At 47.1% G+C, this 27839-nt stretch overlaps 1 protein-coding gene across 12 annotated transcripts in view; it reads right to left on the bottom strand.

Moving 5' to 3' along the window:
* The window catches only part of FHOD3 (formin homology 2 domain containing 3), a 553244-nt gene that overhangs the window by 463952 nt on the left and 61453 nt on the right, over positions 1–27839 (bottom strand). For 10 of the 12 annotated variants that reach the window (XM_044447289.1, XM_044447292.1, XM_044447291.1 and 7 more), the window contains exon 4: positions 11349–11413. In XM_044447289.1, the coding sequence (XP_044303224.1) occupies positions 11349–11413 (65 nt within the window). Of the gene's footprint in view, positions 1–11348; positions 11414–27839 lie in introns of those variants that run through there. The other 2 variants (XM_044447290.1, XM_044447298.1) reach the window with 2 other exon arrangements.

The raw sequence follows: 27839 nt of genomic DNA, 5'->3' as shown, positions 1-27839 counted from the left end.
GTGCTCTGCAGACAAAGATGGAGAAGCTCTATACAGTCAGTAAAAACTAGACCAGAAGCTGACTGTGGCTCAGATCATGAGCTTCTTGTTGCAAAATTTAGGCTAAGATTGAAGAAAGTAGGGAAAAGCACTAGGCCACTCAGGTATGACCTAAATCATATCCCTGATGAATATACAGTAGAGGTGACAAATAGATTAAGGAATTAGATCTGACAGACAGAGTGCCTGAAGAACTATGGATGGAGGTTCTCAACATTGTACAAGAGGTGGCAACTAAAACCATCCCAAAGAAAAAGAAATGCAAGAAAGCAAAACAGCTGTCTGAGGAAGCTTTACAAATAGCTGAGGAAAGAAGGGAAGCGAAAGACAAGGGAGAAAAGAAAAGATACACCCAATTGAATGCAGAATTCCAGAGAATAGCTAGAAGAGATAAGAAAGCCTTCTTAAATGAACAGTGCAAAGAAATAGAAGACAACAATAGAATAGGGAGGACCAGAGATCTCTTCAAGAAAATTGGAGATATGAAGGGAACGTTTCATGCAAAGATGGGCATGATAAAGCACCAAAATATATGCCCTCCCGCCCCCTGAGATCAGCGGGGGAGAACCTTCTCCGGGAGCCCTCTGTGCAGGATATTAGGAGGGTGAATATTTGGAGGAGGGCCTTCTCTGCAGTGGCGCCCCACCTATCGAATGTGCTCCCCAGAGAGGTCTGCCTGGCGCCGTAGTTGTTTTTCGACGCCAGAACAAGAGCTTTTTCTTTAAACGATATTTTAATTGTTAATCAGTTGTTTTATTTGTGCTTTTAAATTATGGCCGAGAAACTGCAAATTTTTAATGTTATTCTATTCTTTATTTTCTTTGTAAGTAGCCCCGAGGCTTCAGCGATGGGCGCAACATAAAAATGTTATAAATAAATAAATAAAATGGCAGGGACCTAACAGAGGCAGAAGCGATTAAAAAGATTACAGAGAGAAATTATACAAGAAAGAGCTTAAAATCCCTGATAACCACGATGGGGTGGTCACTGACCTCGAGCCAGACATCCTGGAATGTGAAGTCAAATGGGCCTTAGGAAGTCTGAGCAACAACAAAGCTAGTGGAGGAGACAGTATTCCACCTGAGCTATTCAAAATCTTAAAAGACAATGCAGTAAAAGTGCTACACTCAATATGCCAGCAAATTTGGAAAACTCAGCAGTGGCCACAGGATTGGAAAAGGTCAGTTTACATTCCCATCCCAAAGTAGGGCAATGCCAAAGAATGTTCAAACTACCGCACCATTGCATTCATTTCACATGCTAGCAAAGTTATGCTCAAAATCCTACAACCTAGGCTCCAGCAGTATGTGGACTGAGAACTACCTGAAGTACAGGCAGGATTTTGAAGAGGGAGAGGAACTAGAGATCATATTGCCAACATATGCTGGAACATGGAGAAAGCTGGGGAGCTCCAGGAAAACATCTACTTCTGCTTCATTGACTATGACAAAGCCTTTGATTGTGTGGATCACAACAAATTGTGGCAAGTTCTTAAAGAGATGGGAGTAACAGACCATCTTATTTGTCTTTTGAGAAACCTATATGCAGGTCAAGAAACAAAAGTGAGAACTGGACACGGAACCACTGATAGGTTCAAAATTGAGAAAGCAGTTCAGGAAGGCTGTATACTGTCGCCCTGTCTATTTAACTTATATGCAGAGCACATCATGAGAAAGGTGGGGCTAGATGAATCACCAGTTGAAATTAAGATTGCTGGGAGAAATATCAACAACCTCAGATATGCAGATGATACCACTCTCATGGCAGAAGGAGGAACTAAAAAGCCTCTTGATGCGGGTGAAGGGGGAGAGTGCAAAAGTTGGCTTGAAACTCAACATTAAGAAAACTAAGATCGTGGCATCTGGTCCTCTCACTTCCTGGCAAATAGATGGGGAAGAAATGGAGGTAGTGACAGATTTTATTTTCCTGGGCTCCAAGATCACCGCAGATGGGAACTGCAACCAAGAAATTAAAAGACACTTGCTCCTGGGGAGGAAAGCTATTGCAAAATAGACAGCATACTGAAAAGCAGAGACATCACCCTGCCAACAAAAGTGCATATAGTCAAGGCTATGGTTTTCCCAGTTGCAATGTATGGCTGTGAAAGCTGGACCATAAGGAAGGCTGAGCGCAGAAGTATTGAGGTCCTTGAATTGTGGCACTGAAGGAGACTCCTGCAAGTCCCCTGGACTGCAAGGTAATCAAACTGGTCAGTCCTAGAGGAGATCAACGCTGACTGCTCTTTAGAAGGCCAGATACTGAAGATGAAACTCAAATACTTTGGCCACCTAATGAGAAAGAAGGACTCCCTGGAGAAGAGCCTAATGCTGGGAACAATAGATGGCAAAAGAAGAAGGGGACAGCAGAGAATGAGGTGGCTAGATGGAGTCACTGAAGCAGTTGGTGTGAGCTTAAGCAGACTCCGCGGGATGGTGGAAGACAGGAAGGCCTGGAGAAATGTTGTCCATGGGGTCGAGATGCGTCGGACACGACTTTGCGACTAACAACACAAACAACAACAGTATTTGGACACTGTTTTCAACCATTTTTTTCTGGATCAATTAACTGAGTACACCATGTTTCATGGGGAAGTTTTACATTCTCCACAGCTGGTTTTAAATTGTTCTTTGCTGTTCTCTATTTAAAAACTTTTGCAGCTGGGAGAAGCACATTCAACAAAAGGATGAGGAGAATAGAAGGCCAAAATGGAAGGCAACCAATGAAATTTCAAGGATAATTGAAGCAATGACTTCAGGCTCTGTAATGCTTTGGATTTCTCATTAATGCAGACAAGAAAGCCATTAAATGCCAGCCTGTCAAGAGGACTTTGCTCAATCTAGAGAGGCAAGCTTCCGACCTACAGAACATCTACTAATGTGGATTCCTGACATTACCCTTTGGAGTGAATCAGCACCCACACAATCATTCCAATATAGTTTATTGTCTTCCCTCCATGCTCAATTTTTCTGGTACCCATCTGAACCAAGAACCTTTGCATGCTTCCAGAGCACAGTCTTCATAAGCTTAATATTAATAATATGACATCACTACCAATGGGAATTTATTTTATGCTTTGCAATGTGTCATATTGTATTTCATCTGACAAGGAGCTGAATCACCTGTCTTAAAATGGCACCAAAAATGTTTGTGTAGTCATCTGCTAGCAAGCACTGAGATTACTCTGTTTAAATTTAAATTGCTAATAAATATGTCTTTGCTTTTTTCAGCTTCCCTGCCATGCCCACAGTTAATATGATTTTGAATTAGGCTGAAAAGGTGCATGCATCTGTGCATGTGTGTACATGTGTGTCTCAACTACACTCCTGTTTCAGCCATGTGAAGGCTCTTCACAAGCTTTTCCCCATTCAGGTCATTTCCAAGGTGATCAGATACTCTCAGCCCCATTCCATTTTACTCCTTTATTCCATCAGCCTGTGAATTTGAAACCACAGCACTTCTGACAAATTCTCCAGGCACTTCTTTCATCCCTTTAAATTAAATCCCGAATTAGTTGCAGGTTTTGGCTAGTATCTAAATGTTCCGCACATGTTTTCCCTTTCAAGCTCAAAGTAGGTTGTTTTACGTATTTCAAACAGAAAATGAAAAAAAATCATCTGTAAGTGGTCAAAAAATCCAATATTACCATAATGGGGTGAAGAGGGAGGAGAGAAAGAGAGAAGCCACTAGATATTCAAGAATTTCCACAACTGTGTAGCACACATACAAAAATAGAAACAGAGCTAGTCAGAAGAGGCCTCCCGGGCCATCTAGTTTGACCTCTGGCACCAGCCGGCTCCGCTCATGACATGCCCACCATGTGCACATCCAGCCTATCCTTGAACACCCGCACCGATGGGGCCTCAACGACCTCTCGTGGAAGCCCATTCCACACCCTCGGGGTCCTGACTGTCAGGAAGTGCTTCCTGGTATCCAAAGGGAACCTTGGCTCCCTGACCTTTGCTCCATTGGAGCGTGTCCTGCCTTCCTCTGCAGGGGAGAACAGGTCTCTACCCATCGCCATGTGACATCCCCCCACATACCTTTATGTCGCCAACATATCCCCTCTGAGTCTCCTCTTCTCCAGGCTGAAAAGACCCAGTTCCCTCAGTGTCGCCTCATACCCTATCCCCTACGAACTGGCCACCAACCTTGTGGCCCTACGCTGCACTGACACTAACCTGGCTAAATCCTTTTTTTAATGAGGGGCCCAAAATTGAGCTCAATAATCCAGTTGTGGGCGCACCACAGTCATATAGAGTGGTAGTAATACCTCTCTTGATCTAGAAGCCACACTTCTGGCTATGCAACCAAGGGTGGCGTTCGCCCTCTTGACCACCGCATCATACTGCTGACTCATGTTTAGCCTGCAGTCAACCAGTACCCCGAGGTCCCTTTCATAAGTGCTGCTCTCCAGATACTTGCCACCTAACCTGTACTTATGACAGCTATTCCTATGCCCCAAGTGCAAGACCTTGCACTTATCTACATTGAACACCATCCTGTTGTCTCCTGCCCACTTCCATAGTCTCTCCAGATCCTTCTGGATCTAGAGTACCTGCTCCTCAGTTGTGGCCACTGCTCCAGTTTTAGTGTAGTCTGTGAATTTGATCAGCAGACTGTTTACCCCTTCTTCCATGTTGTTAATGAAAAGATTAAACAGGATCGGCCCCAGGACAGAGCCCTGGGGGACCCCGCTTGTCACTGGCCGCCATCCCGATGATTCCCCGCTAATGGTTACCTTCTGCTTTCGGTCAGTCAACCATGCCCTAATCCACCAGACAGTGCTTTGGTGTATCCCAAAACTCCTCAGTTTCTCCACCAGGATATCATGCGGCACTTTGTCAAAGGCCTTGCTGAAATCCAGGTATATCACATCCACTGCATCCCCTCCATCTAGCCATCTCGAAACCTTGTCATAGAATTCCACAAGGTTTTTCTGGCAGGACCTGTTTTGCGGAAGCCGTGTTGTGTGGCCGTCAGCCTCCCGTCCCTATCTAGCATCACTAGATCTCTCTCTATTATGAGCCTTTCCATTGTTTTTCCTGCAATGGATGTAAGGCTAACTGGTCTATAATTCCCCATGTCCCTTCTACTACCATTTTTGAAAATTGGGACCACTGATGCCACCCTCCAGTCCTCTGGAACTTCACCCGTTCTCCACGAGGTCTCAAAAATGGAGGTCAGTGGGCGTGAGAGAACCCTCGCCAACTCTCTAAGTACTCTCGGGTGTAACCCGTCAGGGCCTGGTGCCTTTGTAATGTCCAATGCCCTGAGGAGCCCCTCCACTTCAAGGGGGGTGACTCTAATCTGTGCCCTTAAGTCCCCAGCCTCATCTAATCTCCTACGCAGATATCCCCCGTCCTGCTTTGAGCAGAACACAGAGGCAAAATAGTTAATTAGCATCTGTGCCTGTTTCCTCATATCAGTCACTGGATCTCCTTCCTCCTTATTTAGTGGTCCCACCACTTGTCTCCCCTTCCTCTTCCTATTTACATGCTCTTTTTGTTGCTCTTGATATTCTTGGCAAGTCTCAGCTCCTAATCTGCCTTAGCCTTGCGAAGGGCCTCCTCCTCCCGGCATACCCTTTCGTCTATTTCTCCCAGTACCGATTTCCTACAGAGGTTCCTTTTTCTTCTAATCCCTGTAACCACCTCCTTTCCCATCAATGGTGGCACTTTCCTCCGCCTCCCCACCTGACTAGAGGTTTCATCAAGGCTTGCTCCTCCAAAACCTCCCTTTTGAGTGTTATCCACCCCTCCTCAACTCGCTTACCTTCCCAGGAGACTTTCCCCAGTCTGGCCTTCAGTTTGCCAGAGTTGGCACTCTTGAAGTCCCAGCTTCTAGTGCTCGACCTGCTGCACGTCCCCAGTCCCCTGATTTCAAAGCAAAGGATGGAATGATCACTTGCATCGAGAGCTCCCCTAATCTGTACTTCATCTATCAGCTCCTCCCTACTGGTCAAGACCAAGTCAAGGATGTTTCCCCCCCTCGTCACCTCTAGGACCCTCTGTGTGAAAAACCTCCCTCTATAGCTTCTAGGAAGCGACATGACCTGGCTGTCACCGCCGAGTGAGTCTCCCAACTACTATCTGGGAGACTGAAATCTCCCATAATTACTGTGTCTCTCCCCCGAGATATCCTTAGAATCTGGTCTGTCAGGACATCATCCAGGGTCTCAAGGTGACCTGGAGGGTGATAACATACCCCCACTGTCAGGTCTCTTTCCCTGACAAAACCCCTAAGTTTCACCCAGACTGCCTCTACCGAATCCCCATCTGTGCTGCATTCTATCTCACTGCATCCTATCCCTTCCCTGACGTATAAAGCCATGCCCCCACCTCTCTTTCCCTTCCTGTCCTTTCTAAAAAGGCGGTACCCTTCCATGTTCACATTGCAGACTTGCCTTTCATCCCACCAAGATTCTGTGATTCCCACCAGGTCATACCCTCCTATTCCCAGGAGAGCTTCAAGCTCTTCCTGCTTATTACCCATGCTCCTAGCATTGGTGTACATGCACCTCAACTCCTTCCCACCACTTCCTTTCCTTGGAGTTCCCAGCCTCCTCCTTCCTCCCATCCTCCCTGATACCTGGCCCGTCTCTGTAGGAGTCCTTTCAGTCCCTGCAGTACCTCTAGAACCCTGCTCCCAGAGCCCTGATCCTCCCCCCACACTTGTCCAGTGCAAACATGTTTCTGGAGGGCCTAACCCCCCCCCCCAGCTCAGTTTAAAGTCTTCTGGATGAAGCTCGCTAGAGCATCTCCAATGGACCTTTTCCCCATCCCCATGAGCTGTAACCCATCCCTTGCCAGAAGTCCACTGGCAAGAAAACGAGTGCCATGGTCGAGGAACCCGAAGCGTTCCTTCTGGTACCGCACCCTAAGCCAGTTGTTCACCTCAGAGACCCTCCTGTCCCTTCCTGGCCCAAATCCCTGGACCGGTAAGATTGATGAGAAGGCCACTGGGCCTTTAGCTCCCTGAGTTTCTTCCCCAAGGCCTTGAAGTCCCTGGTGATCCCAACCACACCCTGCCTGGCCACGTCATTTGTGCCCACATGGATCACCAGGAGCAGCTGGTGACCCCTGGAGAGAACAAGATGCTCCACTCTGTCCTTCACATGCCAGATGCATGCGCCCTACAGGCAGCAAACCTCCCTTGTCTCCAGGTTGGGGCAGCACACCGCTTCCTCAGTGCCCCTCAGCAGGGAGTCCCCAACAACTATCACCTGCCGCTGTGTCTTCCTGGTGGTGCTGGGTGGCCGTGCCCTGGCCCTTGTCTCTCCTGCTGTGGCCCCCTTACCACTTGTCATCCCAGGCTGGTGCTCCTGCTGGTCCCCCAAGGCCTCATCATCCCCAGCCCCAGTGGAGAGAACCTGTTTCCCAGCTCCAAATTGGTGCCGGGAGGAGGAGGCGGCCGTACTGGCCTCCTCCCCCTGTGGGTGACATACATGTCTCTGCAGCTGCTCCTCCCGTGGCCCCTCCCTCAACCCTCTGTCCAGAGGGGGGCTGCTCCCGGGGGGGGCCTGGAGATCTCTCTCAGCCCTCAGGCACTTCACCTCCTCCTCTAGCAGGGTCACCAGCTTGCACCAAGGGCAAGTGGAACCCTGCCTCTCCTGGGGGAGAAGAGCAAACATGTCGCAGCTGTCGCAGCGGACAGCAACACCCATGACTCCCTCCAAGGCCATCTCCTGGTCTGCCACTGGGATCCCTTCCGAAACCTTACCTTGGTCCCCTGCCTTGTTTGTCCTGCAGTTCCTCTCACTCACCCAGTTCTCCCAGACAAAAACCCACACACACACACGGATAAAATAAACGTTAATCTGTAAAATTAACTTAAATTTAAATTGGACGAAAAACAAAGCACAGCACAGCACCAGAACAAAGAGGGGAAGGGGAAGGGGAAGGGGGAGGGGGAGGGGAAGGGGGAGGGGAGGGGAGGGGAGGGGAGGGAAGACAGACAGACGGACGGACGGACGGACGGAAAACAAAGCAAATTAAAAAACCCCTCTGTGTCCCAGGGAAGGGAGTCCCCGGACAGCCCGAGCCACAACTAAGGGACACAGACAAGGGATGATGCCCTTTCTCTCTGCTGCTCCTAGCCCTCTGCTCCCCTGCCCAGCCCCCACCTTGCCTTCACCTGTCCCCTGGCCACTCAGCACTCTCTCCCAGCCTGTGCCTCTGCTGTTCTGCCAAGAGGCCAGAGCCAAAAGGGCTTGCAGTGGCTGAGCTTGGCCTTATCAGTCCCTCAGGCCGGTGGCCCCACCTGTCTGCTTCCTCCTGGCCCCTCTAGCCTCTCTGGCCCCGCCTCCCTTCCTCTCTGCTGCTCCTGGCCTTCTACTCCTCTGCCCAGCTCCTCCCTTGCCTTTGCCAGTCCCCTGGCCACTCAGCACTCTCCCAGCCTGTGCCTCTGCTGCTCTGCCAAGATGCCAGAGCCAAAATGCAATGCACAATGTCTCACTGAGTATAATGCCAGTATACATGGAAGCACATGTATTCCAGAAATAAATGTACACGCTTTTGCACTTCCCTAGTTATACCTCTTCCACCTCATGTGTGGGATGCTCTGGAGAGTGGTACAGGTTCAGGTGCCATGTGACTCCAGAATGAGCAAACTTAACACTGTTTCCCAAAACAGCCTGATCTAGAGAAAATGCCTGACCAATAGAGCCAAAGTGACATATCATTACATACTCCTATGGCATTCAAAAGAAATGTTTTAATAACAATGATAGCATCAGTACCACAAACATTAATGGGATATGGTCAGATAGAAAAATCCACTTATGTTGCAATTCTGTACCAATTACATCGAAGTAAGCTCCACTGAATTCAGTGTGACTTATTTCTGAGTAGATACATACAGTATTATACTTTTAAAAGTCAGGGTATAAATACTTCATGTTTCAGTGTAAAAACAATTCAAAGTATTAGTATGCCATTAAAAATACTCTGAGAGAAAAAGCATGGTGGAGCTAAAGAGAAACTGAGATCTACAACAGTTTGCCAATTAAATTAACACACAAATGTAAGCTATTTAAGTTTCCTGAGCTTCCAAATCTTAACAGAAAAATTGTTTTGACACTTCTGAAATCTACAATACTGTCAAACATCTTATGTATTACATGAACAATATGCATTCTTGCAATATCCATTTTCTTGTGGTATTCCAACCTTATAAAGCTAAGTGATGTGTGTTCTGGCAACATACAGCACCAAACCATTTTCGAACCCAAATACACACTCATATACTATTTATGTAACCCTAAGTCAACAAAACTGATAAGAACAGAGACACGTATACATATAAACATTCAGGTAAGAGCGCAGAATCAATATTATATGCATGCTATGACTCACCAATGTCTACAAACCAAACTCAAGAAACAGACCAATTCAACTAGAAATGGTCCTTTCTATTAAAAATAACCCCCTCTGATAGTATTGATGATTATTAACAACATTTATAATAATCATTTCTAAGTTGGAACACCACCCTCATGTTACGGAAGTATGTATGGGAATTCTGAAGACTAATCAATGTAATGCAGCAGAGTTTTCTAAACACAACAATCTTTCATGCAAGACCAATTGATAATGCTCAGAAGACACCTCCACATCAAGGCAAAGATTTCCCCTGCTCCACCCTCCAAATCTAGCCAGGCACACACTACGCACACAAAAACCAGGAAAACTATATACAGATATAAGCAAAACACCACACCAAAACAAAACAAACAGTTCAGCCCTCTCGCCTCACACACACCTATCACATTTTTAAAAGAACCAGAAAAAGTGCACATACAAACAAGGCAAACCACTGCCCTCACTCCACAGCATCTGAAAACCCAGATGTTTGCAGGGACTCTGTAAGACACATCCTACCACCACCACCCCACGCCTGTCTTTTTCTCGGCTGTTTAAGCATACCTGATGCCAAAGCCTGAGCTCCAACCACCCACTATTTTATTTTTTAAGAATGCCTCTAGGGTTCTTTATTTTAGAAATGAAAGAGTACTTTATTTTGCACCATGTTGACCTCCCAGTTAGTTTTTTAAGGTGGTATTATTATTATTATTATTATTATTATTATTAAATTAAGAGGGCAGGGAGCCTGGCAGGCACCATGGAAGATGTCCTTGGGAACATTTTTGCCCACAGACACAACACAGGGAGGCCTAGCAGTAAGCTATCCTCTTTCTTCCATATATACTACCCAGAGTTGGCATATCTTCAGTCAGCAAATTTGAATGCAGTGTCAAGAGGAGGTGACAAGCTAGCAATTAAACTAGCAATGCTCGTTTTACTTCCCTGAATTGTGTCACCAAATGCCATGAGGCTTTAGGGTCAGATGAAGATCGTACCCTCCCAAGTTATGCTTAGGTGCACAGTCTGCTCACTTCAGTTGTGGATATCCTTCACAATGCAAGGGGCGGCATAGAAATGTTATAATAATAAATAATAATAATAATAATTAATGGTTCAGCCTTATGTGTCACAAGATTCTGCTTTTTTGCTGTTATTTAACTATGATACTCATGTAGAGAGGGAATACAGCTCAGTTACTCTGTACATAAGCAACCCAAATTCAGTCCCCACCATCCCCAGCAAAAAGAATCTCAGGTAGCAGGATTAGGGGGTGGAAGATCACACTAAAAAGACACCAAATACCAATGGTAGCAACTCTAACTGCACAGTAACTGCAAGTCTCTTTGTGTTGAGTTAGGCAAGATTTGATATGCATGCACTGCCTTCTACACACTGGTTTCCCTTGGCTTCTCTTCTGGCAGCAATATTCTACTCTGAGAATTTCCAGTCCCTGACACAGCAGTAATGACAGTCTGCCTGGCCAAGAGCTGCATAATTTAAAGCAATAAATATTATCTGTTTTTATAATACAGTAGCTTGCTGCTGGCTAGCACTTCCACAGTTTCCCATCTCAAAGCAACAGGTCTGATTAAGCTGGTTAGATGGGCAGAGGAAAAACCTTACTACAAATATTCTTGCAACAGCCTTGAACATTGGAAAAGAGAAAGTGTTTTCTCCTCCGACAGGATCTTCACTGCACTTTTTCAATTCATGAGCTAAAAACAACATAAGCCACAAATCAAAGGAATTAGAACTATTTTGAATGCATATCTATATCTTGCTAAGTAATACGTTTGGTGTCTGTGTGGACCTTTGGACAATCACGCAAATCTCTACAGTAGTTTGAGAAAAAGAAGAATTAAAAGTGCTACTATGAACATGCAACACATTCTTCAAATGTTTATCACTTACACATTTTCTCATTTAAATGCTTAGAAACTCACTTACCAATACAGGTATGGACTCTGACTGAGAGCTGGGTTCTTAGAATTATGCTGTGTTTTTTGCCCCTGCTAGGGAAAAAGGAGGGAAAAATCAGCATATCAAAGGTTAACAAAGTACAGCAAATACTTGGGTGCAAATGAAGTGCAGTTACACATAGGTACTCTCAGCAAGAACAACACTTATCCAATTAAAAGCAGTTTGTTTATTCTTTTTTCCCTTTTTAATTTTTTGTTTCTTCTCTAATGGTACAATTTGGTTTGGTTTATTTGTATTGCACAATTAAAAATAAAATTTTAAACCTATGAAGGAAACTGCAACGATATCTTTCCATATTCAGAAATACCAAAAAATCAACACATCAATACAATTTAAAAAACTGTATTTTACCATTCAGTTGGTTTGAACCAGAAACAAGCCAATAAAGCAAATGGGACCTTTCAGTGTATATATTCTTTGCAAAATTCACAATGGATCAAAACTTTACATATTCATCAAGCACATGAAAAACAGTCAACAATAATTGAATGCCATGAGCTCAATTTCTACTTAGATTCAATAAACTAATCTATTTTCCTGAAAATGGGGAGCACAATTGGGTTTGATTCCTCCTTAAGCCCACTTATCTAGCAGCATCTGTTGTGGCTACTCTGACAGAGCAAGACTGGGAAAAGAAATTCAATTAATCAGGCCTCTCAGTCTGTTGCTGTAACAGCATGTGAGGTGCAAAGTGATAGGAGACAGGCAGGCACTCCCATCTTCACCATCAGAAAGGCAGGTTGCTTACCTGTAACTGTTGTTCTTCGAGTGGTCATCTGTGCATTCACACATTATGGGTGCTGCGCCTGCACAGTGGCTGTTGCCGGGTAGAATACAAAGCTTTAACGGATTTTGGAGGGAACTCCACACCCCTCCCCCATTGTGTTATAAAGGGTGGGGCACTCGCCATTTCCCTCAGTCTATGGAGACCATCCGATCGCCCCCTGGTGGAAAAGCGGTTAGTGCAAGATGTCACCAGTAAAAGAGGCGCTAACTAAAGAACAGGCATGTATATACATGTAGTAGTCACATAAAAAGGAGGGGGGGAAAACTTCCTGTTCCCAGTCACCAATACCGAGTGGGGCTGGCGGGTGGGTTGTGTGAATGCACAGATGACCACTCGAAGAATGACAGTTACAGGTAAGCAACATGCCTTTCTTCGTCATGGTCTCTGCATCACACATTATGGGTGACTAGCAAGCTTACCAACCGGAGGCAGGATGGTGTTGTCAGTGAAGAATCAAGGAGAGGATGGCACGATCAAAGGAGCAGTCCTGTCAGGCACGCGCGTCAAGTCTATAATGCCTGGTAAATGTGCAAGGAGTCATCCATGTCGCCGCCTTGCAGATGTCAGGCAGTGGGATGCCAGCAGAAAAAGCCGAGGAGGCAGCCACAGCTCTAGTGGAATGGCCCTTGGGTACGACTGGGAGGTCCTGATATGTCAGTTCAATTGTTTGGACAATCCACCTGGAGAGTCTTTGGGAGGAGATAGCACAGCCCTTGTTCAGTTCCGAATACTTAACAAAGAGGCATTTGGTCTTTCTGAAGTTCTCTGTACGGGACCATAGAAGGCCAGGCATCAATGTACATTGAGAGAATGAAGAGATTTTTCTATCGGTGTCAAGGGCGCAGGGAAGAAGGCTGGTAGGATAATGTCCTGATTGACGTGAAAAGGTATAGCGACTTTAGGAAGGAATGCAGGGTCAGTACAAAGGACTACCTTTTCCTTATGAAAGTTGAGGTAAGGCAGGTCAACATGAAGAGCGCAAAGCTCGCTTGCCCTTCTAGCCGAGGTGATGGCAACTAGAAAGGTGGTTTTCCAGGACAGCAGACATAATTCAGTTGTTGCCAAAGGTTCGAACGGGGCTCTGGTAAGAGTTTGCATCACAACAGATAGGCTCCATGTCGGTACCGTGGGGCAAACTGGAGGTTGGAGATTCTGTAGTCCCTTCAGGAAATGATGGATGAGAATGTGTGAGAAGACGGAGGAGCTGGACACCGGGCCACAAAAATGAGAGACTGCTGCAATGTACACCTTAATAGAAGTGGGCTTAAGTCCATGCTGATGTAAGGAGAGTAGGAAAAGTAAAATATTGTCAATTGAGGTCAAAAGAGGAGGAAATTGGTTGGTCACCGCAAAGGTGGTAAAACATTTCCATTTAGCCTCATACAATTGGCGGGTGGCTGGTCGTAGAGCAGACTGAAGAATGAATTCAATGTCCGAGTGGAGAGGATTTGGGTTCGACATGGTGTGTGTAGGCTCTGTCCATACCAATAGTTGTTCTGGTACCGAGGGAAGTGTCGGAGTCATCAGGACCGATGAGGTTGTCGGGACCTAAGTCGAAGAAAAGGAATAGTTATTGGAGGAGCCACACGGTGAGGTTGAGAGAATCGAGGTCAGGATGGCGAATTCCCCCATTCTCCTGGGTGATCAGGTGAGGGACTCATGGTAGATGGACAAAGGTTTGGCGGGAGAGACTGAGGATGGTCGGGAACCGGGGTGGCATGGCCACCAAAGAGTAACAAAAATTCCCTGGGCTTTGTCGTGGGCAATTTTTTCCAGGGTCTTTCTGATTAGCGGAATCGGGGGGAACATGTAGAAAAACACGTTCATCCAGCTCACCATCAGAGCATCTCCCAGTGAGTTTCAGCCCATGCCTACCCAGAAGCAGTAATCCATGCACCTCGAATTGGTCGCTGTAGCAAACAAGTCTATGGTCGGGGTGCCCCAGTGAAGGAAAATGTTGTCGCAGACCTGCCTGTCCAACTCCCACTTGTGAGCTGAGGACATTTTCCTGCTGAGGGTATCTGTTTCCTCGTTGTCTATACCCGAAAGATGGACTGCTAGTAGGGTAATCCCCCTGGGGATACACCAGTTCCATATTTGCAGGGCAAGGTGAAATAATGGTACCGATTTTGTACTGTCCTGCTTGTTGACATAAAATTCTGTCACAACATTGTACGAGGCTACTTGGACTACTCGGTTTCGAAGGGTGGAATCTACATATCGCAGAGCTTTGAAGACCGCAAGTAGCTCCAGGTAATTGATGTGCTTGGTCTTCTCGTGGGCTTGCCAGGTGCCCTGAGTGCGTAGGTTGGCACAATGAGCTCCCCATCCCATAAGAGAGGCATCAGTATAGAGGGACACCGAGGGCTGCAGTTGGTGGAATGGGACGCCAACAGAGAGATTGTCTTTGTTCATCCACCAAGTCAGAGTCCAGCAAACAAAGGTAGGTGGCAGCAGCGGACACTTTGGAGAGGCGTGTTGTGAATGGAAGAGGCCGTTGAACCACAGCTGCAGGGGTCGCATTTGGAGCCTGGCGTTGGGAACAACAGTAATTGTTGAGGCCATGTGCCCGAGGAGCTTCTGAATGGATAACGCAGGAGTGGGGTGGCCATCTTGGGGACGCTGAATTGACGAGCAAAGCTTGTCCATTCGAGCCCATGGTAGGAATGCCCTGGCTCAGACTGAGTCGAGACGTGCTCCAATAAAGTCGATGACCGTTGAGGGAGTGAGACATGATTTCTCAGTATTAATACAGAGTCCGAGTTTGTCTAAAAGTCTACACATAGTGTCGATTGCTAAGAGCAGATGCTCTCAGGAGAGGGAGACAATCAGCCAATCATCGAGGTAGGGGTATAGTTGGACACCCTGTAACCAGAGATGGGCACAAACCGACGCCATACATTTCATGAAAACTCATGGAGCTGTAGCTAGTCCAAAAGGGAGGACATTATATTCAAAGATATTGGAGCCAACCGTGAAGCGGAGAAGCTGCCTGTGAGACGGGTGGATGCTGATATGGAAATAGGCATCCTTTAAGTCCAGAGAGGCGAACCAAGCTTCTCTTCTGAGCAATGGAAGGATATTTGCAAGGGTGGTCATTCGAAATTTTTTAGTCTTAATGAACTTATTCACGCTACGTATGTTGAGTATAGGGTGTAGACCACCATCCCGCTTCAGGACCATAAAATATCTCAAATAGAAGGCGTGAAGCCTCTCTGAGAGAGAGATTTGGTGAATCACTCCTTTACAAAGTAATTGGGAGACTGCGTCTCTTAGAACCGCTGATGGGGAAGTGTAACGGATCAGTCCCAGATGAAGCACGGTCTCAAACTCAATTTTATATCCGTGCTCACTGATGGTAAGCACCCACTTATCAGATGTGATGGACTCCCAATTGGGGAGTCGGCCTTGGAGCTGGTCCCCAAAGGGGAGGGGGAAAGGTGGATGGAAGGAGAGAAGATCAGCTCTCGCGCCTCGTCAACGCTGCTGCTTGTTGGTGGGTTGATGGCGCCGACCTTGCTGGAACTGAGCGGCAGGCTGGCCTTGGTTGCATTGCTGACATGGCTGATATTGTTGGCGCGGCTGGTAATGGTGGTATGGCTTGTATCGATGATAGGGAGATTGCAGCCACTTACATCGGTTTGCATTCGGTATCTCCATTTTCCGGGTGGTGGCTTGAGTGTTGTAAATGGGCTTGAGCTTATGGTCCATGCAGTTGTGAAAGAAACCGGAACTGTTGAAAGGTATGCCTTCAATGCGCCTCTTTGTCTTGTCTGGGAAGTTGCAGGAGCGTAGCCATGCGTGTCGGCGTAAGGCGATGGATTTGATGAGTGCTTGGGAATCGCAATCTATGTGATGGTGCGCCATACGGAGCTGTTGGATGACTAGTTGCATAACGTCACAGATAAAAACATGGGCCAGGTCATGTTGCTGCTCTGGAATAGTGGAGGTGATGGATTCCAGCCATTGCATCAGAAAGTACTGATACCTGGCCATTGTTGCCTCATATTTTGATATCTGCAGGCCTAGGCCCATAGCCACATAAATATGGTGAGCCATCAGGTCTATCTTCCGGCCCTCCTTGTCTCTCGGGGTCGAGTGCTACCTGTTATCTCGACCCTGTGATGACTCAATGACTATCAAGTTTGGTTTAGGATACTTCAGCAGGAATGGGATGTCCTGCTCCCTAACCTTGTACATTGACTTGTATCTCTGGGACGTCAAATGCGGCTGACTCGGAAACTCCCAGATGTCCATCACAGCCTGGCGAAGAGTAGTTATCAGTGGAATGGAGATGACAGATGACTGTTCCTTACGAACGATGTCGTAGAAGTGGTCATCGTTGGTGTTCCACTTCTATCACCAACAACCACGTAAGTCAAGCCATGAGCTCTCCAAAGGTGGAGTAGGACTCTTCTGGCAATCCAGGTTCCTGGGTTGAGATAACAGCATTGGGAGATGTGGAGAGCTGGTCTGAATCCTCAGAGTCTGAATCGTAATGATATGGTGGACTAGATGACGAGTCAGCCAGGGACGGAGGAGGGTGGGAAGCTGCGGCTGCCGAGGTGGAAGGCGCTTCTGTTCTGGAAGGACAGGACTGGTGTCTGCGCTCCAGAGGCAAGGGATAGTAGCCGTATGGTGGTGGGTAGTCTCAGTGATGAGACTGAGGTGGCTTGAAACTGCAGTACGGCATCAGGACCCAGCTCCTGGAGGATTGTCCCAAGACGTGTTGGTGGCGATGCGTGTTGGATGGAGGCGAAAGTTTCAGGGATGCCTCTAGAGATGATGGCATCGGAGTCGGCAATTGAGCCGGTGAATGGCTTGGTAGAGACTGGGATGGTGAATCCCAAATCTCACCGTGAGATATTGATCTGTGGAGCATGGCCTCAGAGGGATCCAATGCTGAAGGAGCCGACAATGAGATCCGCTGGGGGGATCCAGGTGGTGTGACCTGCATTACAGTCTGTGTTGTCAGACCCAAAGTTGTCGGAACCAAAGCGGCTGTTGGGACCGATGGTGCTGTCGAACCTGAGTCCCTGCAAGGCTCCTGGGCAAGCCTACATTGCTTGCAGTCAGCTTTGTCAGTCTTCGCCTTCTTCGAGACTGATGGATCCCCTTGCCTGGTGTGCTTCCGTTTCTCCTTTTGTTTCAAAGAGGAGGAATGGGAGGAGTGAGTGGTCTCCCTGAAAGCAGCTCCCTCAGATGGTGGACAAGGGGAGGTCACCATGGGCAGGCCTGCTGGAGCAGCCAGGGTGGCAAGCTCATCTGAGGCTAGGAGGGCCTGATCCCAAAGGATCTTCCTCAGCAGGTTCTCCCGATTTTTGCAGGCCTGTTTGGTGAACGACTGACAATGGCAGCATTTGTCAGTGTGATGTCCCTCTCCTAAGCATAGGAGGCAAAGCTCGTGCGGGTCCGTAGGAGAGATTTTGACCCCATACCTAGAGCACTTTCGAAAAGCTGCACACTGAGCCTTCGAGAAGAAGTGGATAGCAAACGGAGCAAAGTGAAAGAAGATAGCAAAAAAGTAGTATAATTTTGGGGGGATGGGGAGAAAAGCTATCTAATTAGGGAAAGGTAAGGATGTGAAAAACTTGGAAAAGGGTTTTTTAACTAGAAGAGCAAGAGAAACAGCAGTTAGAAATGAAGAAGAGAATGTAATGGAAGATAACGAATGGCTCAAGGCAAAGCAATCGGCGGTTGAAAGAAGACTGAGGAAAATGGCGGGCTCTCCGCCCTTTCTAACACAGTGGGGGAGGGGTGTGAAGTTCCCGCCAAAATCCGTTAAAGCTTTGTATTCTACCCGGCTACAGGCACTGCACAGGTGCAGCACCCATAATGTGTAATGCACAGAGATCACGATGAAGAACATGACTAAGTAACAGGTAGTGGAAAGCTGCTATTCTCTAACACAGTGAATGACTTGAGTGCTTGTAATGTACTCTTCATTTTAAAGGCAAATTTTAAGAGTTGCAATAGTTGGCTGATTTTTTTGTGTGTGTTGCTCCTGCTATAGCATACACTTTACTGCAGGGGTCCCCAATGCAGCATCACCTCCAGCTGCACCTACAAAGCTCTATACTCTCTGTTTCTTTAAATGTGTATTAAATAAACAAATGTAAACATTACGATAACAAGTGCTCCTTCCCAGCACCCCCACAATTTTGATCACTTCCACTACATCAACCAGTTCTTCCCTGTTGGTTAAAATTAAACCCTGAATAGCAAATCCCCATGTTCCTACTTCTACCATCAAAGAGATGGAGTTGTCACAGCAAAGCAAGTTAAAAAATGGTTTTGGATGCTCCACTCTTAGCAGAGTTAAAAGGATATCTGAAATCCTCCATGAGTACCATGCCTTGTGTTTGTGAAAGTTTCATCAACTGTTTCTGAAAAGTGTCATCCCTGTCTTCTACTTGGTCATAACAGTATAGACAGGTTGCTTACCTGTAACTGTGGTCATCTGTGTATTCATACATAGGGGCTTTGTGGCTGAGCACAAGGCCTGGTTTGGAGACAAAAGCTTCTAAAGCTCAGCAGAAGGGAGTGGGAAGGAGCCCTCACCCTAACCCTTCTGAAACTCTGGATAAAAGGGGGGTGAGGCTCCCACGCAGTCCCTCAGTACCTTGAAGACCACATAGCAGGAAGAAGAAGGTGCACTTACACCCAACCCTGGCTGCCTGCCCAGTATGGAGGGCATGGCATGGCTGACAACAGCCAGTGGGGCAGATAGTGGGTTGTGTGAATGCACAGATGACCAACGAAGAACAACAGTTACAGGTAAGCAATTTGCCTTTCTTCTTCACATTCTCTGTGCAAACACACATATGGGTGACTAGCAAGTTTACCCATCATGGATGAAGGAACTGTCAGCACTGGATCACAGAGAGACCACCTTGCAAAACGTGCAGTCTTGTCTGGTGCAGACATCTAGGTGGTAATGTTGGACAAAAAGTCAACAGCATGAACCACATGCCAGCCCTGCAGATTTCCACAGTGATGGTGGTGGCTTCAGTGTGCATGGAGTGCACATGTGGGTGTGCAAGGATGTGTACCTGTGCCATCTGATAGGCAAAGGAGATGGTGCTGGATACCCACTTGGACAGTCTCTGGGTCTAGACATGTTCTCCTTTCCTCGGGCCCTTGTAGCACAGGAACAGGCAATCAGAGCAGCATATCTGCTCATTCTGGGACTTGTAGAAGGCAAGGGCTCTGTGAACATCAAGCTGCTGGACTGTGGTCTCTACTGGGGTGGAGGAGTAGGGGAAGAAAGCTGGGAGGACAATGTGGACGGAGGAGGTGACCTTGGGTGTAAAGTGGGAGGGATGAGGGGGAGAGACCAGTGCCCAACTGGGTCTGAAGGTAGGATAGGATGTGCTTGATGGGGGCATGGACAGGGCCAAATCGCTGGGTGGTAGCAAAAGTCTCAAAGGCCCTCCACTTCACCAGGTAGGATTTGCAGGTAAAGGGTTTCAGGAGTATGGCGGCCATGGCAAGTGGCAGAGACCAGTATGGTTCTGTCAGCCAAGAATCTGTCAGGTGGAGGTTTCTGATGTCTGGGTGAAGCACTCACCCATCATCTTTGGATAGGAGGTTGTAATGCGGTGTCAGTTGGATGTATGTCCCAGTGTATAGGTGAAGGAGAAGGGGGAACCGTGGCTGGTGGGGCCAACATGGGGTGACAAGAATACAGTCTGTCCTGTCCCTCTGAATCTTGGACAGCACCCTGCTGATCAGTGGAAAAGGAGGAAAGGTGTAGAATAGGGTTCCCTCCCATTGAAGGAGGAAGGCATCCCCCAGAGAGGGGACTCCATGGCCTGCCCAGGAGTAGAAGTGGCAGCATTAGGTGTTGTGGGGAGTGGCAAAGAGATCCACTTCTGGGGTGGGAGCACCTCTCAGACAGGTGGCAAAATTCTGTGGGATGGAGCTCCCACTCATGTGGGGTGGTGGTGGTCGGGCTCAGGCAGTCTGCAGAGTATTGAAGCACTGTGTAGCATGCATGACCAAGATGGTGATGTCCCTCTCCACACACCAGTCCCAAATGTCGACTGCTATTGGGGTGAGTTGGGCGGAATGGATCCCACCCTGTTTGTGGAGGAAGTGATGAACCTGTTGACGGCCGATAGGTCCAGTATTGGCCTAAGGTTTCCGTCCCTTTTGGGCACAGAAACCCAAGTAGTGGGAGTAGAAGCCCTGTGAGAGGTCAGAGGAGACACATTCAACTGCCCCTTCGAACAATAAGTCCTCTACCTTGGCCACTAGGGCGGGTGAGGGAGAGGTGGTCCTAACATGTCCTAGTGGGGGGAGGGCGTCAAACTCCATCCTATAACCTGAGCGGATTACAGAGAGGACCCAGGAATCAGAGGTGATGTTCTCCCACACATGGAGGAACTGGGCCAGATGATCTGTGAAATGGTGGTATGGGGAGGGAGGTAGAAGGGTGGGGCTGCCTGGACATAAATCCTAGCACCTGCGCCTGGTATCCCAGTGCTTGGGCGGGAGCCACTGGCGAGGCTAAATGTCACGCCTTCTGGGTGGGAATCTGTCTCGGTCAGGAGGAGGGGCAGTCCAAGAAGGAGTGGTGAGTAGGGAGTGAAGAGGACCCTGGCCACTTGCAGGAATTGGACTGCTGTGTGAAACCCATGCACCTAGCAGTAGTGTGAGCCTTATGTAATGAGTCCATACTGTTGTCTGTATGGGCATTAAACAGGCCCTCTCCACTGAAGGGCAACTCCTCTATGTGGGCCTGGGCCTCCTGAGGGGGGTCCGCTGATCACAGCCATGCATGGTAGCAGACTGCCACAGATGACATAATGACCTTGCCATGGCAGTCCACCTGATGTCTGGTTGATTCCATTTGGCACATGGACAGTTTAACAGCCTCAGATTGGATCGATTGGGCAGCATCATGGAGCTGGGCCAGGAGGTGTTCTGCCAGAAAACTGATCTTTTCCCAAAGAAAGACCTGATAGCTGGACATGAAGGCCTCGTAGTTAGAAATGCTTATGCCCAAGGAGGTTGCATAGCCCTTTTTTGCTAGACCGTCCAGACAGTGCCCTTACTTGTTCACAGGCATGGAGTGATCCCTCTGGGAGGTCCCTTGCATAGATTCCTCTATGACCAAGTTAGGTTCAGGGTGCTGTTGTAGAAATGAGATGGATTTCTCCGACAGCTTATAGGTGAAGTCAATTCTGCATGATAATGAGAGTGTAGCCACAGGGGTTCTCCATTACTGCAGGGCTGTACGCAGTAGGGCAGCAAGCAGAGGGTGCGAGGCCAACAGTGGTTGGCCTCAGGGCAGGGAGTTGTACACGGGTCCGCCTTGAGCTCTGCAGGGGTAGAGGCCTGAACTCCCAGGTCATCCCACCATGCAAAGGACGAGGTCTGTGAAATGACCCTTCCTTCCTGGTGATATAGGAGGGTCCTGCTCCAGGGCCCACACATCAGGGTGGCGGGAGGCCAAAGATGGCAACTAGGACAGTTGGGAGGAGAGACTCTGACCTGACACCCTTGAAAAAGACTGCTGTACACTTGACATGATGCTGAAGAGGCTGGATGCTGCTCTACAGGAGACCAGGAGTGATGGCAGCAGTGGCAGGCACTGTGGGAGTGGGAGGCCTAGTGATCAGAGTCCAAATCCTTGGCGTCCCTCCTGCTCTGGTGTGCCCTTCAGAGTCTGCAGAGGTATCAACATTTGGGGCTGGCTAGAAGCGGAGTCGACATCCCCCCTCCCCGCCCCCGGTGCTGGGCCTTGCTGGCACAGGGAGTAAATGAGCCCTCCTCAGCATCGGAAGATGCCTCACGCCATTGCTCCAAGGGGTGGTGCCAGTCTCGATCGGCACCACATGGCGCAAAAATTTCATGGGAGGTTGGCACTGGAGCTAAGTCACTGGCGAGGAGCAGAGGCAGGCACAGTTGGTGTGGGGCCATGACCGGCGAGAGGTATGTCCAGCGGGTCTGTGTGGGCTGTCAACAAGGTGGCATCAGGAGGCTGGCGGTAGACTGGGGGGCCACTTCTTGCATCTGGCGGTCATTGCCGCCCCAGATGGTCCTTCTGAGGTGGTGGAGGCGGCAGCCCTCTTCCTCAATTGCTTCATTGGGCAAGAGGACTCCTTGGCAGATGGCACCTTATTGGTGCCCAATTGCAAGGGTTCGCCTGCATTCAGGGTGCGCTGCCAGTGGGCAAAGTACAGGCGGTGGGCCTGTTGCTGGTGTGTTTGTTTTTGAATGAGTGGCAGTGCAGGCAGGTTTTATGTGTCCCTTGCGCAGGAGGAGCAATGGTGAAAAGCCGGGTCAGCCATGAGGGCCAAGAAGGAGAAGCACATGAAGAAGAGATAAAGTTGCGAGATGGGGAAGGAGAGGAGCAGGAGGCAGCGGGAAGCAGCCTGGTGAGCAGGTGGAGGTTTGAGGAGAGGTACTGATGAGGGAGTAGAGCTAGAGGATGTTTTTCAAAATTATATTAAAGACAAAAAGCAGGAAAGAGAACAAAATGAAAGATAGCTGAGCAGAGAAGTTACAATCCATGAGGTGACTGCGTGTGTAGTTGAAAAGGAACTGAGGGACTGGGTAGAACCCCCCTTTTATCCAGACTTCCAGAAGGTGCAGGGTGGGGGCTCCCACCCACTCTGTTCTGCTGAGCTTTGGAAGTGTTTGTCTCGATCCAAGCCTTGCACTCCATGGCAAAGCCCATATGTGCGATTGCACAGAGACCACCAAGAAGAACACTTCAGTTTCTCATACCTTTTATCTCTTCCCATGTAGGTATATGCATTCTTTAAATATAATCTATTCCCACACCTGTTCTATGGGCACATTCCTTTTGAGCAAAGTATATTCTTTGATATGCTATATTCCAATCATGAGTCACCAAGTCACCCTAGTCATCCCACCAAGTCAAAATGTAATGACCCCACTCCCTTCTGCAAAAGCAAAAACAAAAAACACCCGTCTGGCAATCAGACTTTCAAAAATCTCCCTTGCATACATGGAAGCTTTTCCCCATGGAATCCTAGGTACTCCTTGGAGGCAGGAAGAAGTTGCAAACTAGATCCAAAGGTTCTCTGGATGGCATCCAAAGGCACAAATCTGAGTTTCATAGACTTCAAAGAATGAAACATGTCCACAAACTTTCAAAAGCTTTGCAACTCAGTCTCATGCTAGATTTTGCCTTGTTTCTGTGTGCATGTTTTCAAATAATTATGGGTTTATTTCACTTGACATGGAAAATGAAGGAATCCTTATTAAGTGAGAAACTAAAGGAGTCAGAGATGGTGCTGTATAAAAGCTATGGAATCTTGTTGTAGTAGCAATGTGCTTGGCAGATTGCAAGATTTTTTCTTTTGGAATGAGGAGTAGAACTCATTTTAAAGCAATGCTATAAATAATATTGTCACAGCTAGCTCACAATGCTGTAGATCTTTTAGATGCAATAATAGCAATTTTAGTGATGATAGCATCACTACTCCATTACAGAACAAGAAACACTTTTAAGATTTCATGTTGGAAAATTACTTTCAAATGTTGCAGAATATAGAACATCATGTATTTGGCACTAGAGTGCAATCTAATTTCAAACTTCTGAGAGGATTATGTCCTTTAGTAACTACTAACTCTTTCATGTCTATCCAATGAGCAGATTAATTGTAAATCAAAAAAAAAACCACTCAACAGCTCGAAATATGAGAGGACGAAGGCCACCGTCCTTCTTCGGTACCTTGAAATGCCTGGAATAGAATCCAGGATTTTTTGATGGTGCACGTTCAATAGCTCCTTTATGAAACAGGGAGGAAATTTCCTGTAATAGAGGTGATGATGGAGCTGTTCATTTCAGTACCATAGAGCAAGGAAGTGTAGTAAACTCGATATGGTATCGATGGGCAATGATCGAAAACACCTATGAGTCTGATGTTATGGCAGCCCAGGTATGGAGAAAGGGCTGGAGTCGATGGTTGAACATAGGAGAGCCAATGCGAGACGTATAAAGGAATCACAGATGCTTCCTGGAATTGTCTGGGTGCCTCCAGGATGATCAAACCCATGAAAGGGGATCTTGGTGTCCAGGCTGAGTGGCCGTACGCTGCCTAGTAGTAGTGGTGGCAGGGGTCCTAGGCTGCTAGGAAGATCTATGCCACTTATATAAGGTATATTGCCTTTGGGCCATTGGCTGATTGAGTCCCATGCTACGAGCAGTGCTCCTGGCCTTTTGAACTGAATCCATTTGGTAGTCAGTGGTTTTGTGGAACAAGCCAGCACCATAAAATGGCATGTCTTCTATACGTGCTTTGGCCTCCCCCAACAAACTGGAGGATCAGAGCCATGCGAAGTGACGGAGACCTATCGCTCCCGCCATACTGCAAGCACCACCCTCAGCTTGGTGTCACGCTGTAAGGATCTCTTGTCTGGCTAGGTGTGTAGCCTCATTCTTGATTTCATTTGCCAGGTCTTGGGCATCCTTATGTAGTGAAGAGATAGGGATGTCATTCTATCCCAAAGCATGAGGTGATATCTGGCCATGGTAGCTTGATAAATGGCTGTTTTTATAGACAGGGCTGATGAGGAGTAAGAACAGCGACCAATAGCATCAAGGAAGGTAGGTGCCTTGTGGCATGTTCCCTCCTGGAGTGAGACTGGGCGGATTCTACAATGATAGAGTTTGGCCGAGGGGCTGAAACAGGAATTCAGTGTCTTTTTCTTGAACACAAAATGTATTTTCGAGGCGGTACGGTGGCGGGGCCACAGATGCCAGGGATCTACATTCATGCTGGATCACATCCAGCAGAGTTGGGAACAGCGGGATGGTAACGGGTCCAGCAGACTCTGCACAGATAGCCTTGAACACTGAGTCTTTGGCTCTCAAGGGTTCCTGTCTAGGATTAAGACCTAGACTATAGGCCATTTGAAGAACCTGGGATGCAAAGAATCCAGTATCCTTAGGCGGCTGGGATAGGTCTGAGAAGGTCGTCATGAGACCTGGAGGAGCATCAGATTGCTAGTCTGGAGAAGACGCCATCGAGACTGAGGTATAATGCCCTCATTCAGAGAGACCTTCGGTTCTATCAGTATGCTGGCTGAGCAAGGAAGATGGAGGTCTCCTAAACTGTGAACCGTAGAAAATTGGCAGGTCTCAGGCCAGTTACTGGAATGCACTGCGAGAGCTGGACCAGGTAAGGGGTCTTGTTCTGAACCCAATGGGCTCCAATGGGATCTTGTCTTGAGCTGACGGATCTCCAGGGTTCTACATAGAATTGAAATCCCCTTGACCCCTTGGGGGAGACTGATGTCTTTTATGAGGGGCCTGAGCTGGGGAAGATTGAGGACGTTGTTTGGCTCTTTGTCTCTCGGGTTGGAGAAATACACTCGGTACCGAGGGTGAGGCCCGGCTCTGTACTAGAGGTTGGGCTGACTGAGGAGGCTGGACCGACAACTCCTGAATCTCCCCTTCAAATACTGAAGTGCTCCTTGGAGGTTGGAAGGGTTGTAGGGATTGTCCCGGATTCTTCTGGTTTTGAGGCAGCGCTGCGTCTCCAGTACACAAAAGGCCACTAGGTACCAATGCTTTTCACGCTTCCCTTCTCTTTAATAAGGGTGAGCAACATCAAAGGCTTTGCTTTCTTTTCCACCTTCTTTTGTTTTGCCACCTTGGGCATTTTCACCAGTGGGGGAGGTGGTGAGTAGTATGGGTTTTGAGCAGAATCCGCAGAAGCAGATGGCTGACGGTCTTTGGCACATGAAGTGCAGCTCCAAAGTTCCACTTTTAAATGGCCAGCCTGGTGTTTCCTTGCCTGCTTCGTAAAAGCTTGGCAGTGATAACAAGACTCGATGATGTGAGACTCTCCCAGGCAAAACAAACAAAGGGGGTGGCCATCAGTTGGTGAGAGCTTGCTACCACATGAGGTGCAGTTGTGGAAAACAGTCTTCAGTGTCATTGCCTGGTCGGCGAGGTGCAACAAAAACCCCCGGCAACAACCATCGAGGGATACAAATAACCTTCCTTCCTTTTTCTTTTTTGCTTTGAGCAATAGAGAGAAGATAGAGAGAGAAAAACTTGACCAGTGGAAACCTTATGTACAGTTTGCAAGGTAAGTTGGAGAAGAACTCCCCAATGCGTTCACAATGGTAGTCGAAGAAGAACTGAGGTCTTGGCCAGAGCCCTGCTCCCACACTAGCTGTGTAGGGGGCCAGGCTCCTGCCGAAAACTAATTAGTCAGCTTTAGAATCTTCCCAAAAAACCGCTCCACGCATGCACGAAGAGCCCATATGTGTGATGCACAGAGACCACAAAGAATAAGTACCACATGTGAACTATTTCTTGTGTTATGTACCTGAACTCACAGGCTGCCACTCTCATCCTATGAGCCAGTGCTCCATATGGATATATTTGTGTAAAGGGACAATCTTACAGAGCCTTTACTTACCTGGTACTGTACCTGAAAAATTATGATGTAGGTGCAGAGCTCTATGCTAAAATTTACTACTAATTTACTACTACTAAAATTTAATTCTCCTTTAACTTGCAAAGAGAAAGAGCCTTTGTGAAAGAGCTTTGGTGAAGTGCCTATGAATACCCAAGCATCTTTATGTTATTTTACACTATATCTTACTTACACTGTCATTCAGTTGCTACGGATTGTTTATTGCTTGCTTACTTATCTATGTATATGTATTAAATGGATGTGGGTATGGACTAGTCTTATGAACTTTAACATATTTAGATATATTATGCTGTATTATTTTTATGGTGGTTTATTTTTAGCTTTTATTGTAAACCTTTCAGAGAGCCATTGACTAATATGGATAGTATGTAAAAGTCTAAATAAATAAATAAATAAAGTTATGTGCCTGTGTCAATGCACACACAGACACATAACACAATTTCACAGAAAAGAAATGCTTTTAAATGCTCTAGCATGTACCTGTTTACCCACTAAATGCCCTTTAAAAAGTCCAACAACTCCCAGATGGCTGGAAGATGCTGGAAGTTGCAGGCCTTTTAAAATTTATTTCAACATGCACCTGCATCCTAAGTTACTCTTCCATCACTTCCCAAACAACTGTTTCAAAGTAGTGTTTTACTACTTTACATGAATTACTGAAAACCATCAATAATATCCTATCTTGACATGCAAATAAACAAATAGTGTTTATGCCAGCATTCAATAACTTATAACACTGTTATTATATTTATCAAATATGTTATTATTTGCAGTGATAAGTATACTGTTTCCATCAGTTATCATGTGCTACTGAACTAACATTTATAGAGGAAATTTTGTTAGGCAACTCACCACTACCCTACATGCCTGGTCTCCTCCTAATCACAGAACCACAGGAGGCTTTTGGTATTTCTAGTTTACAAGTGGCAAGGCAATATGGAAGATTTGGGTTTTGATGATCGGAGTTGTAGCATAACATCTGGAGGAAATAGAATTATAGTACAGCCAGTGTGGTGTAGCGATTAAGAGCACAGGGCTGAGACTCTGAGGCAACTGGGGTTCTAGTCAGCCATGGAGTCAACTGGGTGACGATGGGCCAGTCACAGATTCTCAGCTCAACAGATTCTCAGGGTTGTTGTTGTGAGGATAAGATTGAGAGGAGAAGGAGAATTATGTAAGCTGTCTTGAGTTCCTTGAAAGGAAAAAATGTGGGATATAAATCTAAAAAATAAATACAGGGAT

This window comes from Varanus komodoensis, unplaced genomic scaffold (assembly GCF_004798865.1).
Source record: "Varanus komodoensis strain SLA01 unplaced genomic scaffold, ASM479886v1 scaffold51, whole genome shotgun sequence".
NCBI lineage: Eukaryota > Metazoa > Chordata > Lepidosauria > Squamata > Varanidae > Varanus > Varanus komodoensis.
The sequence above is the reverse complement of the archived record's forward strand: the minus strand, read 5'-3'. Positions and strand labels throughout refer to the sequence as shown.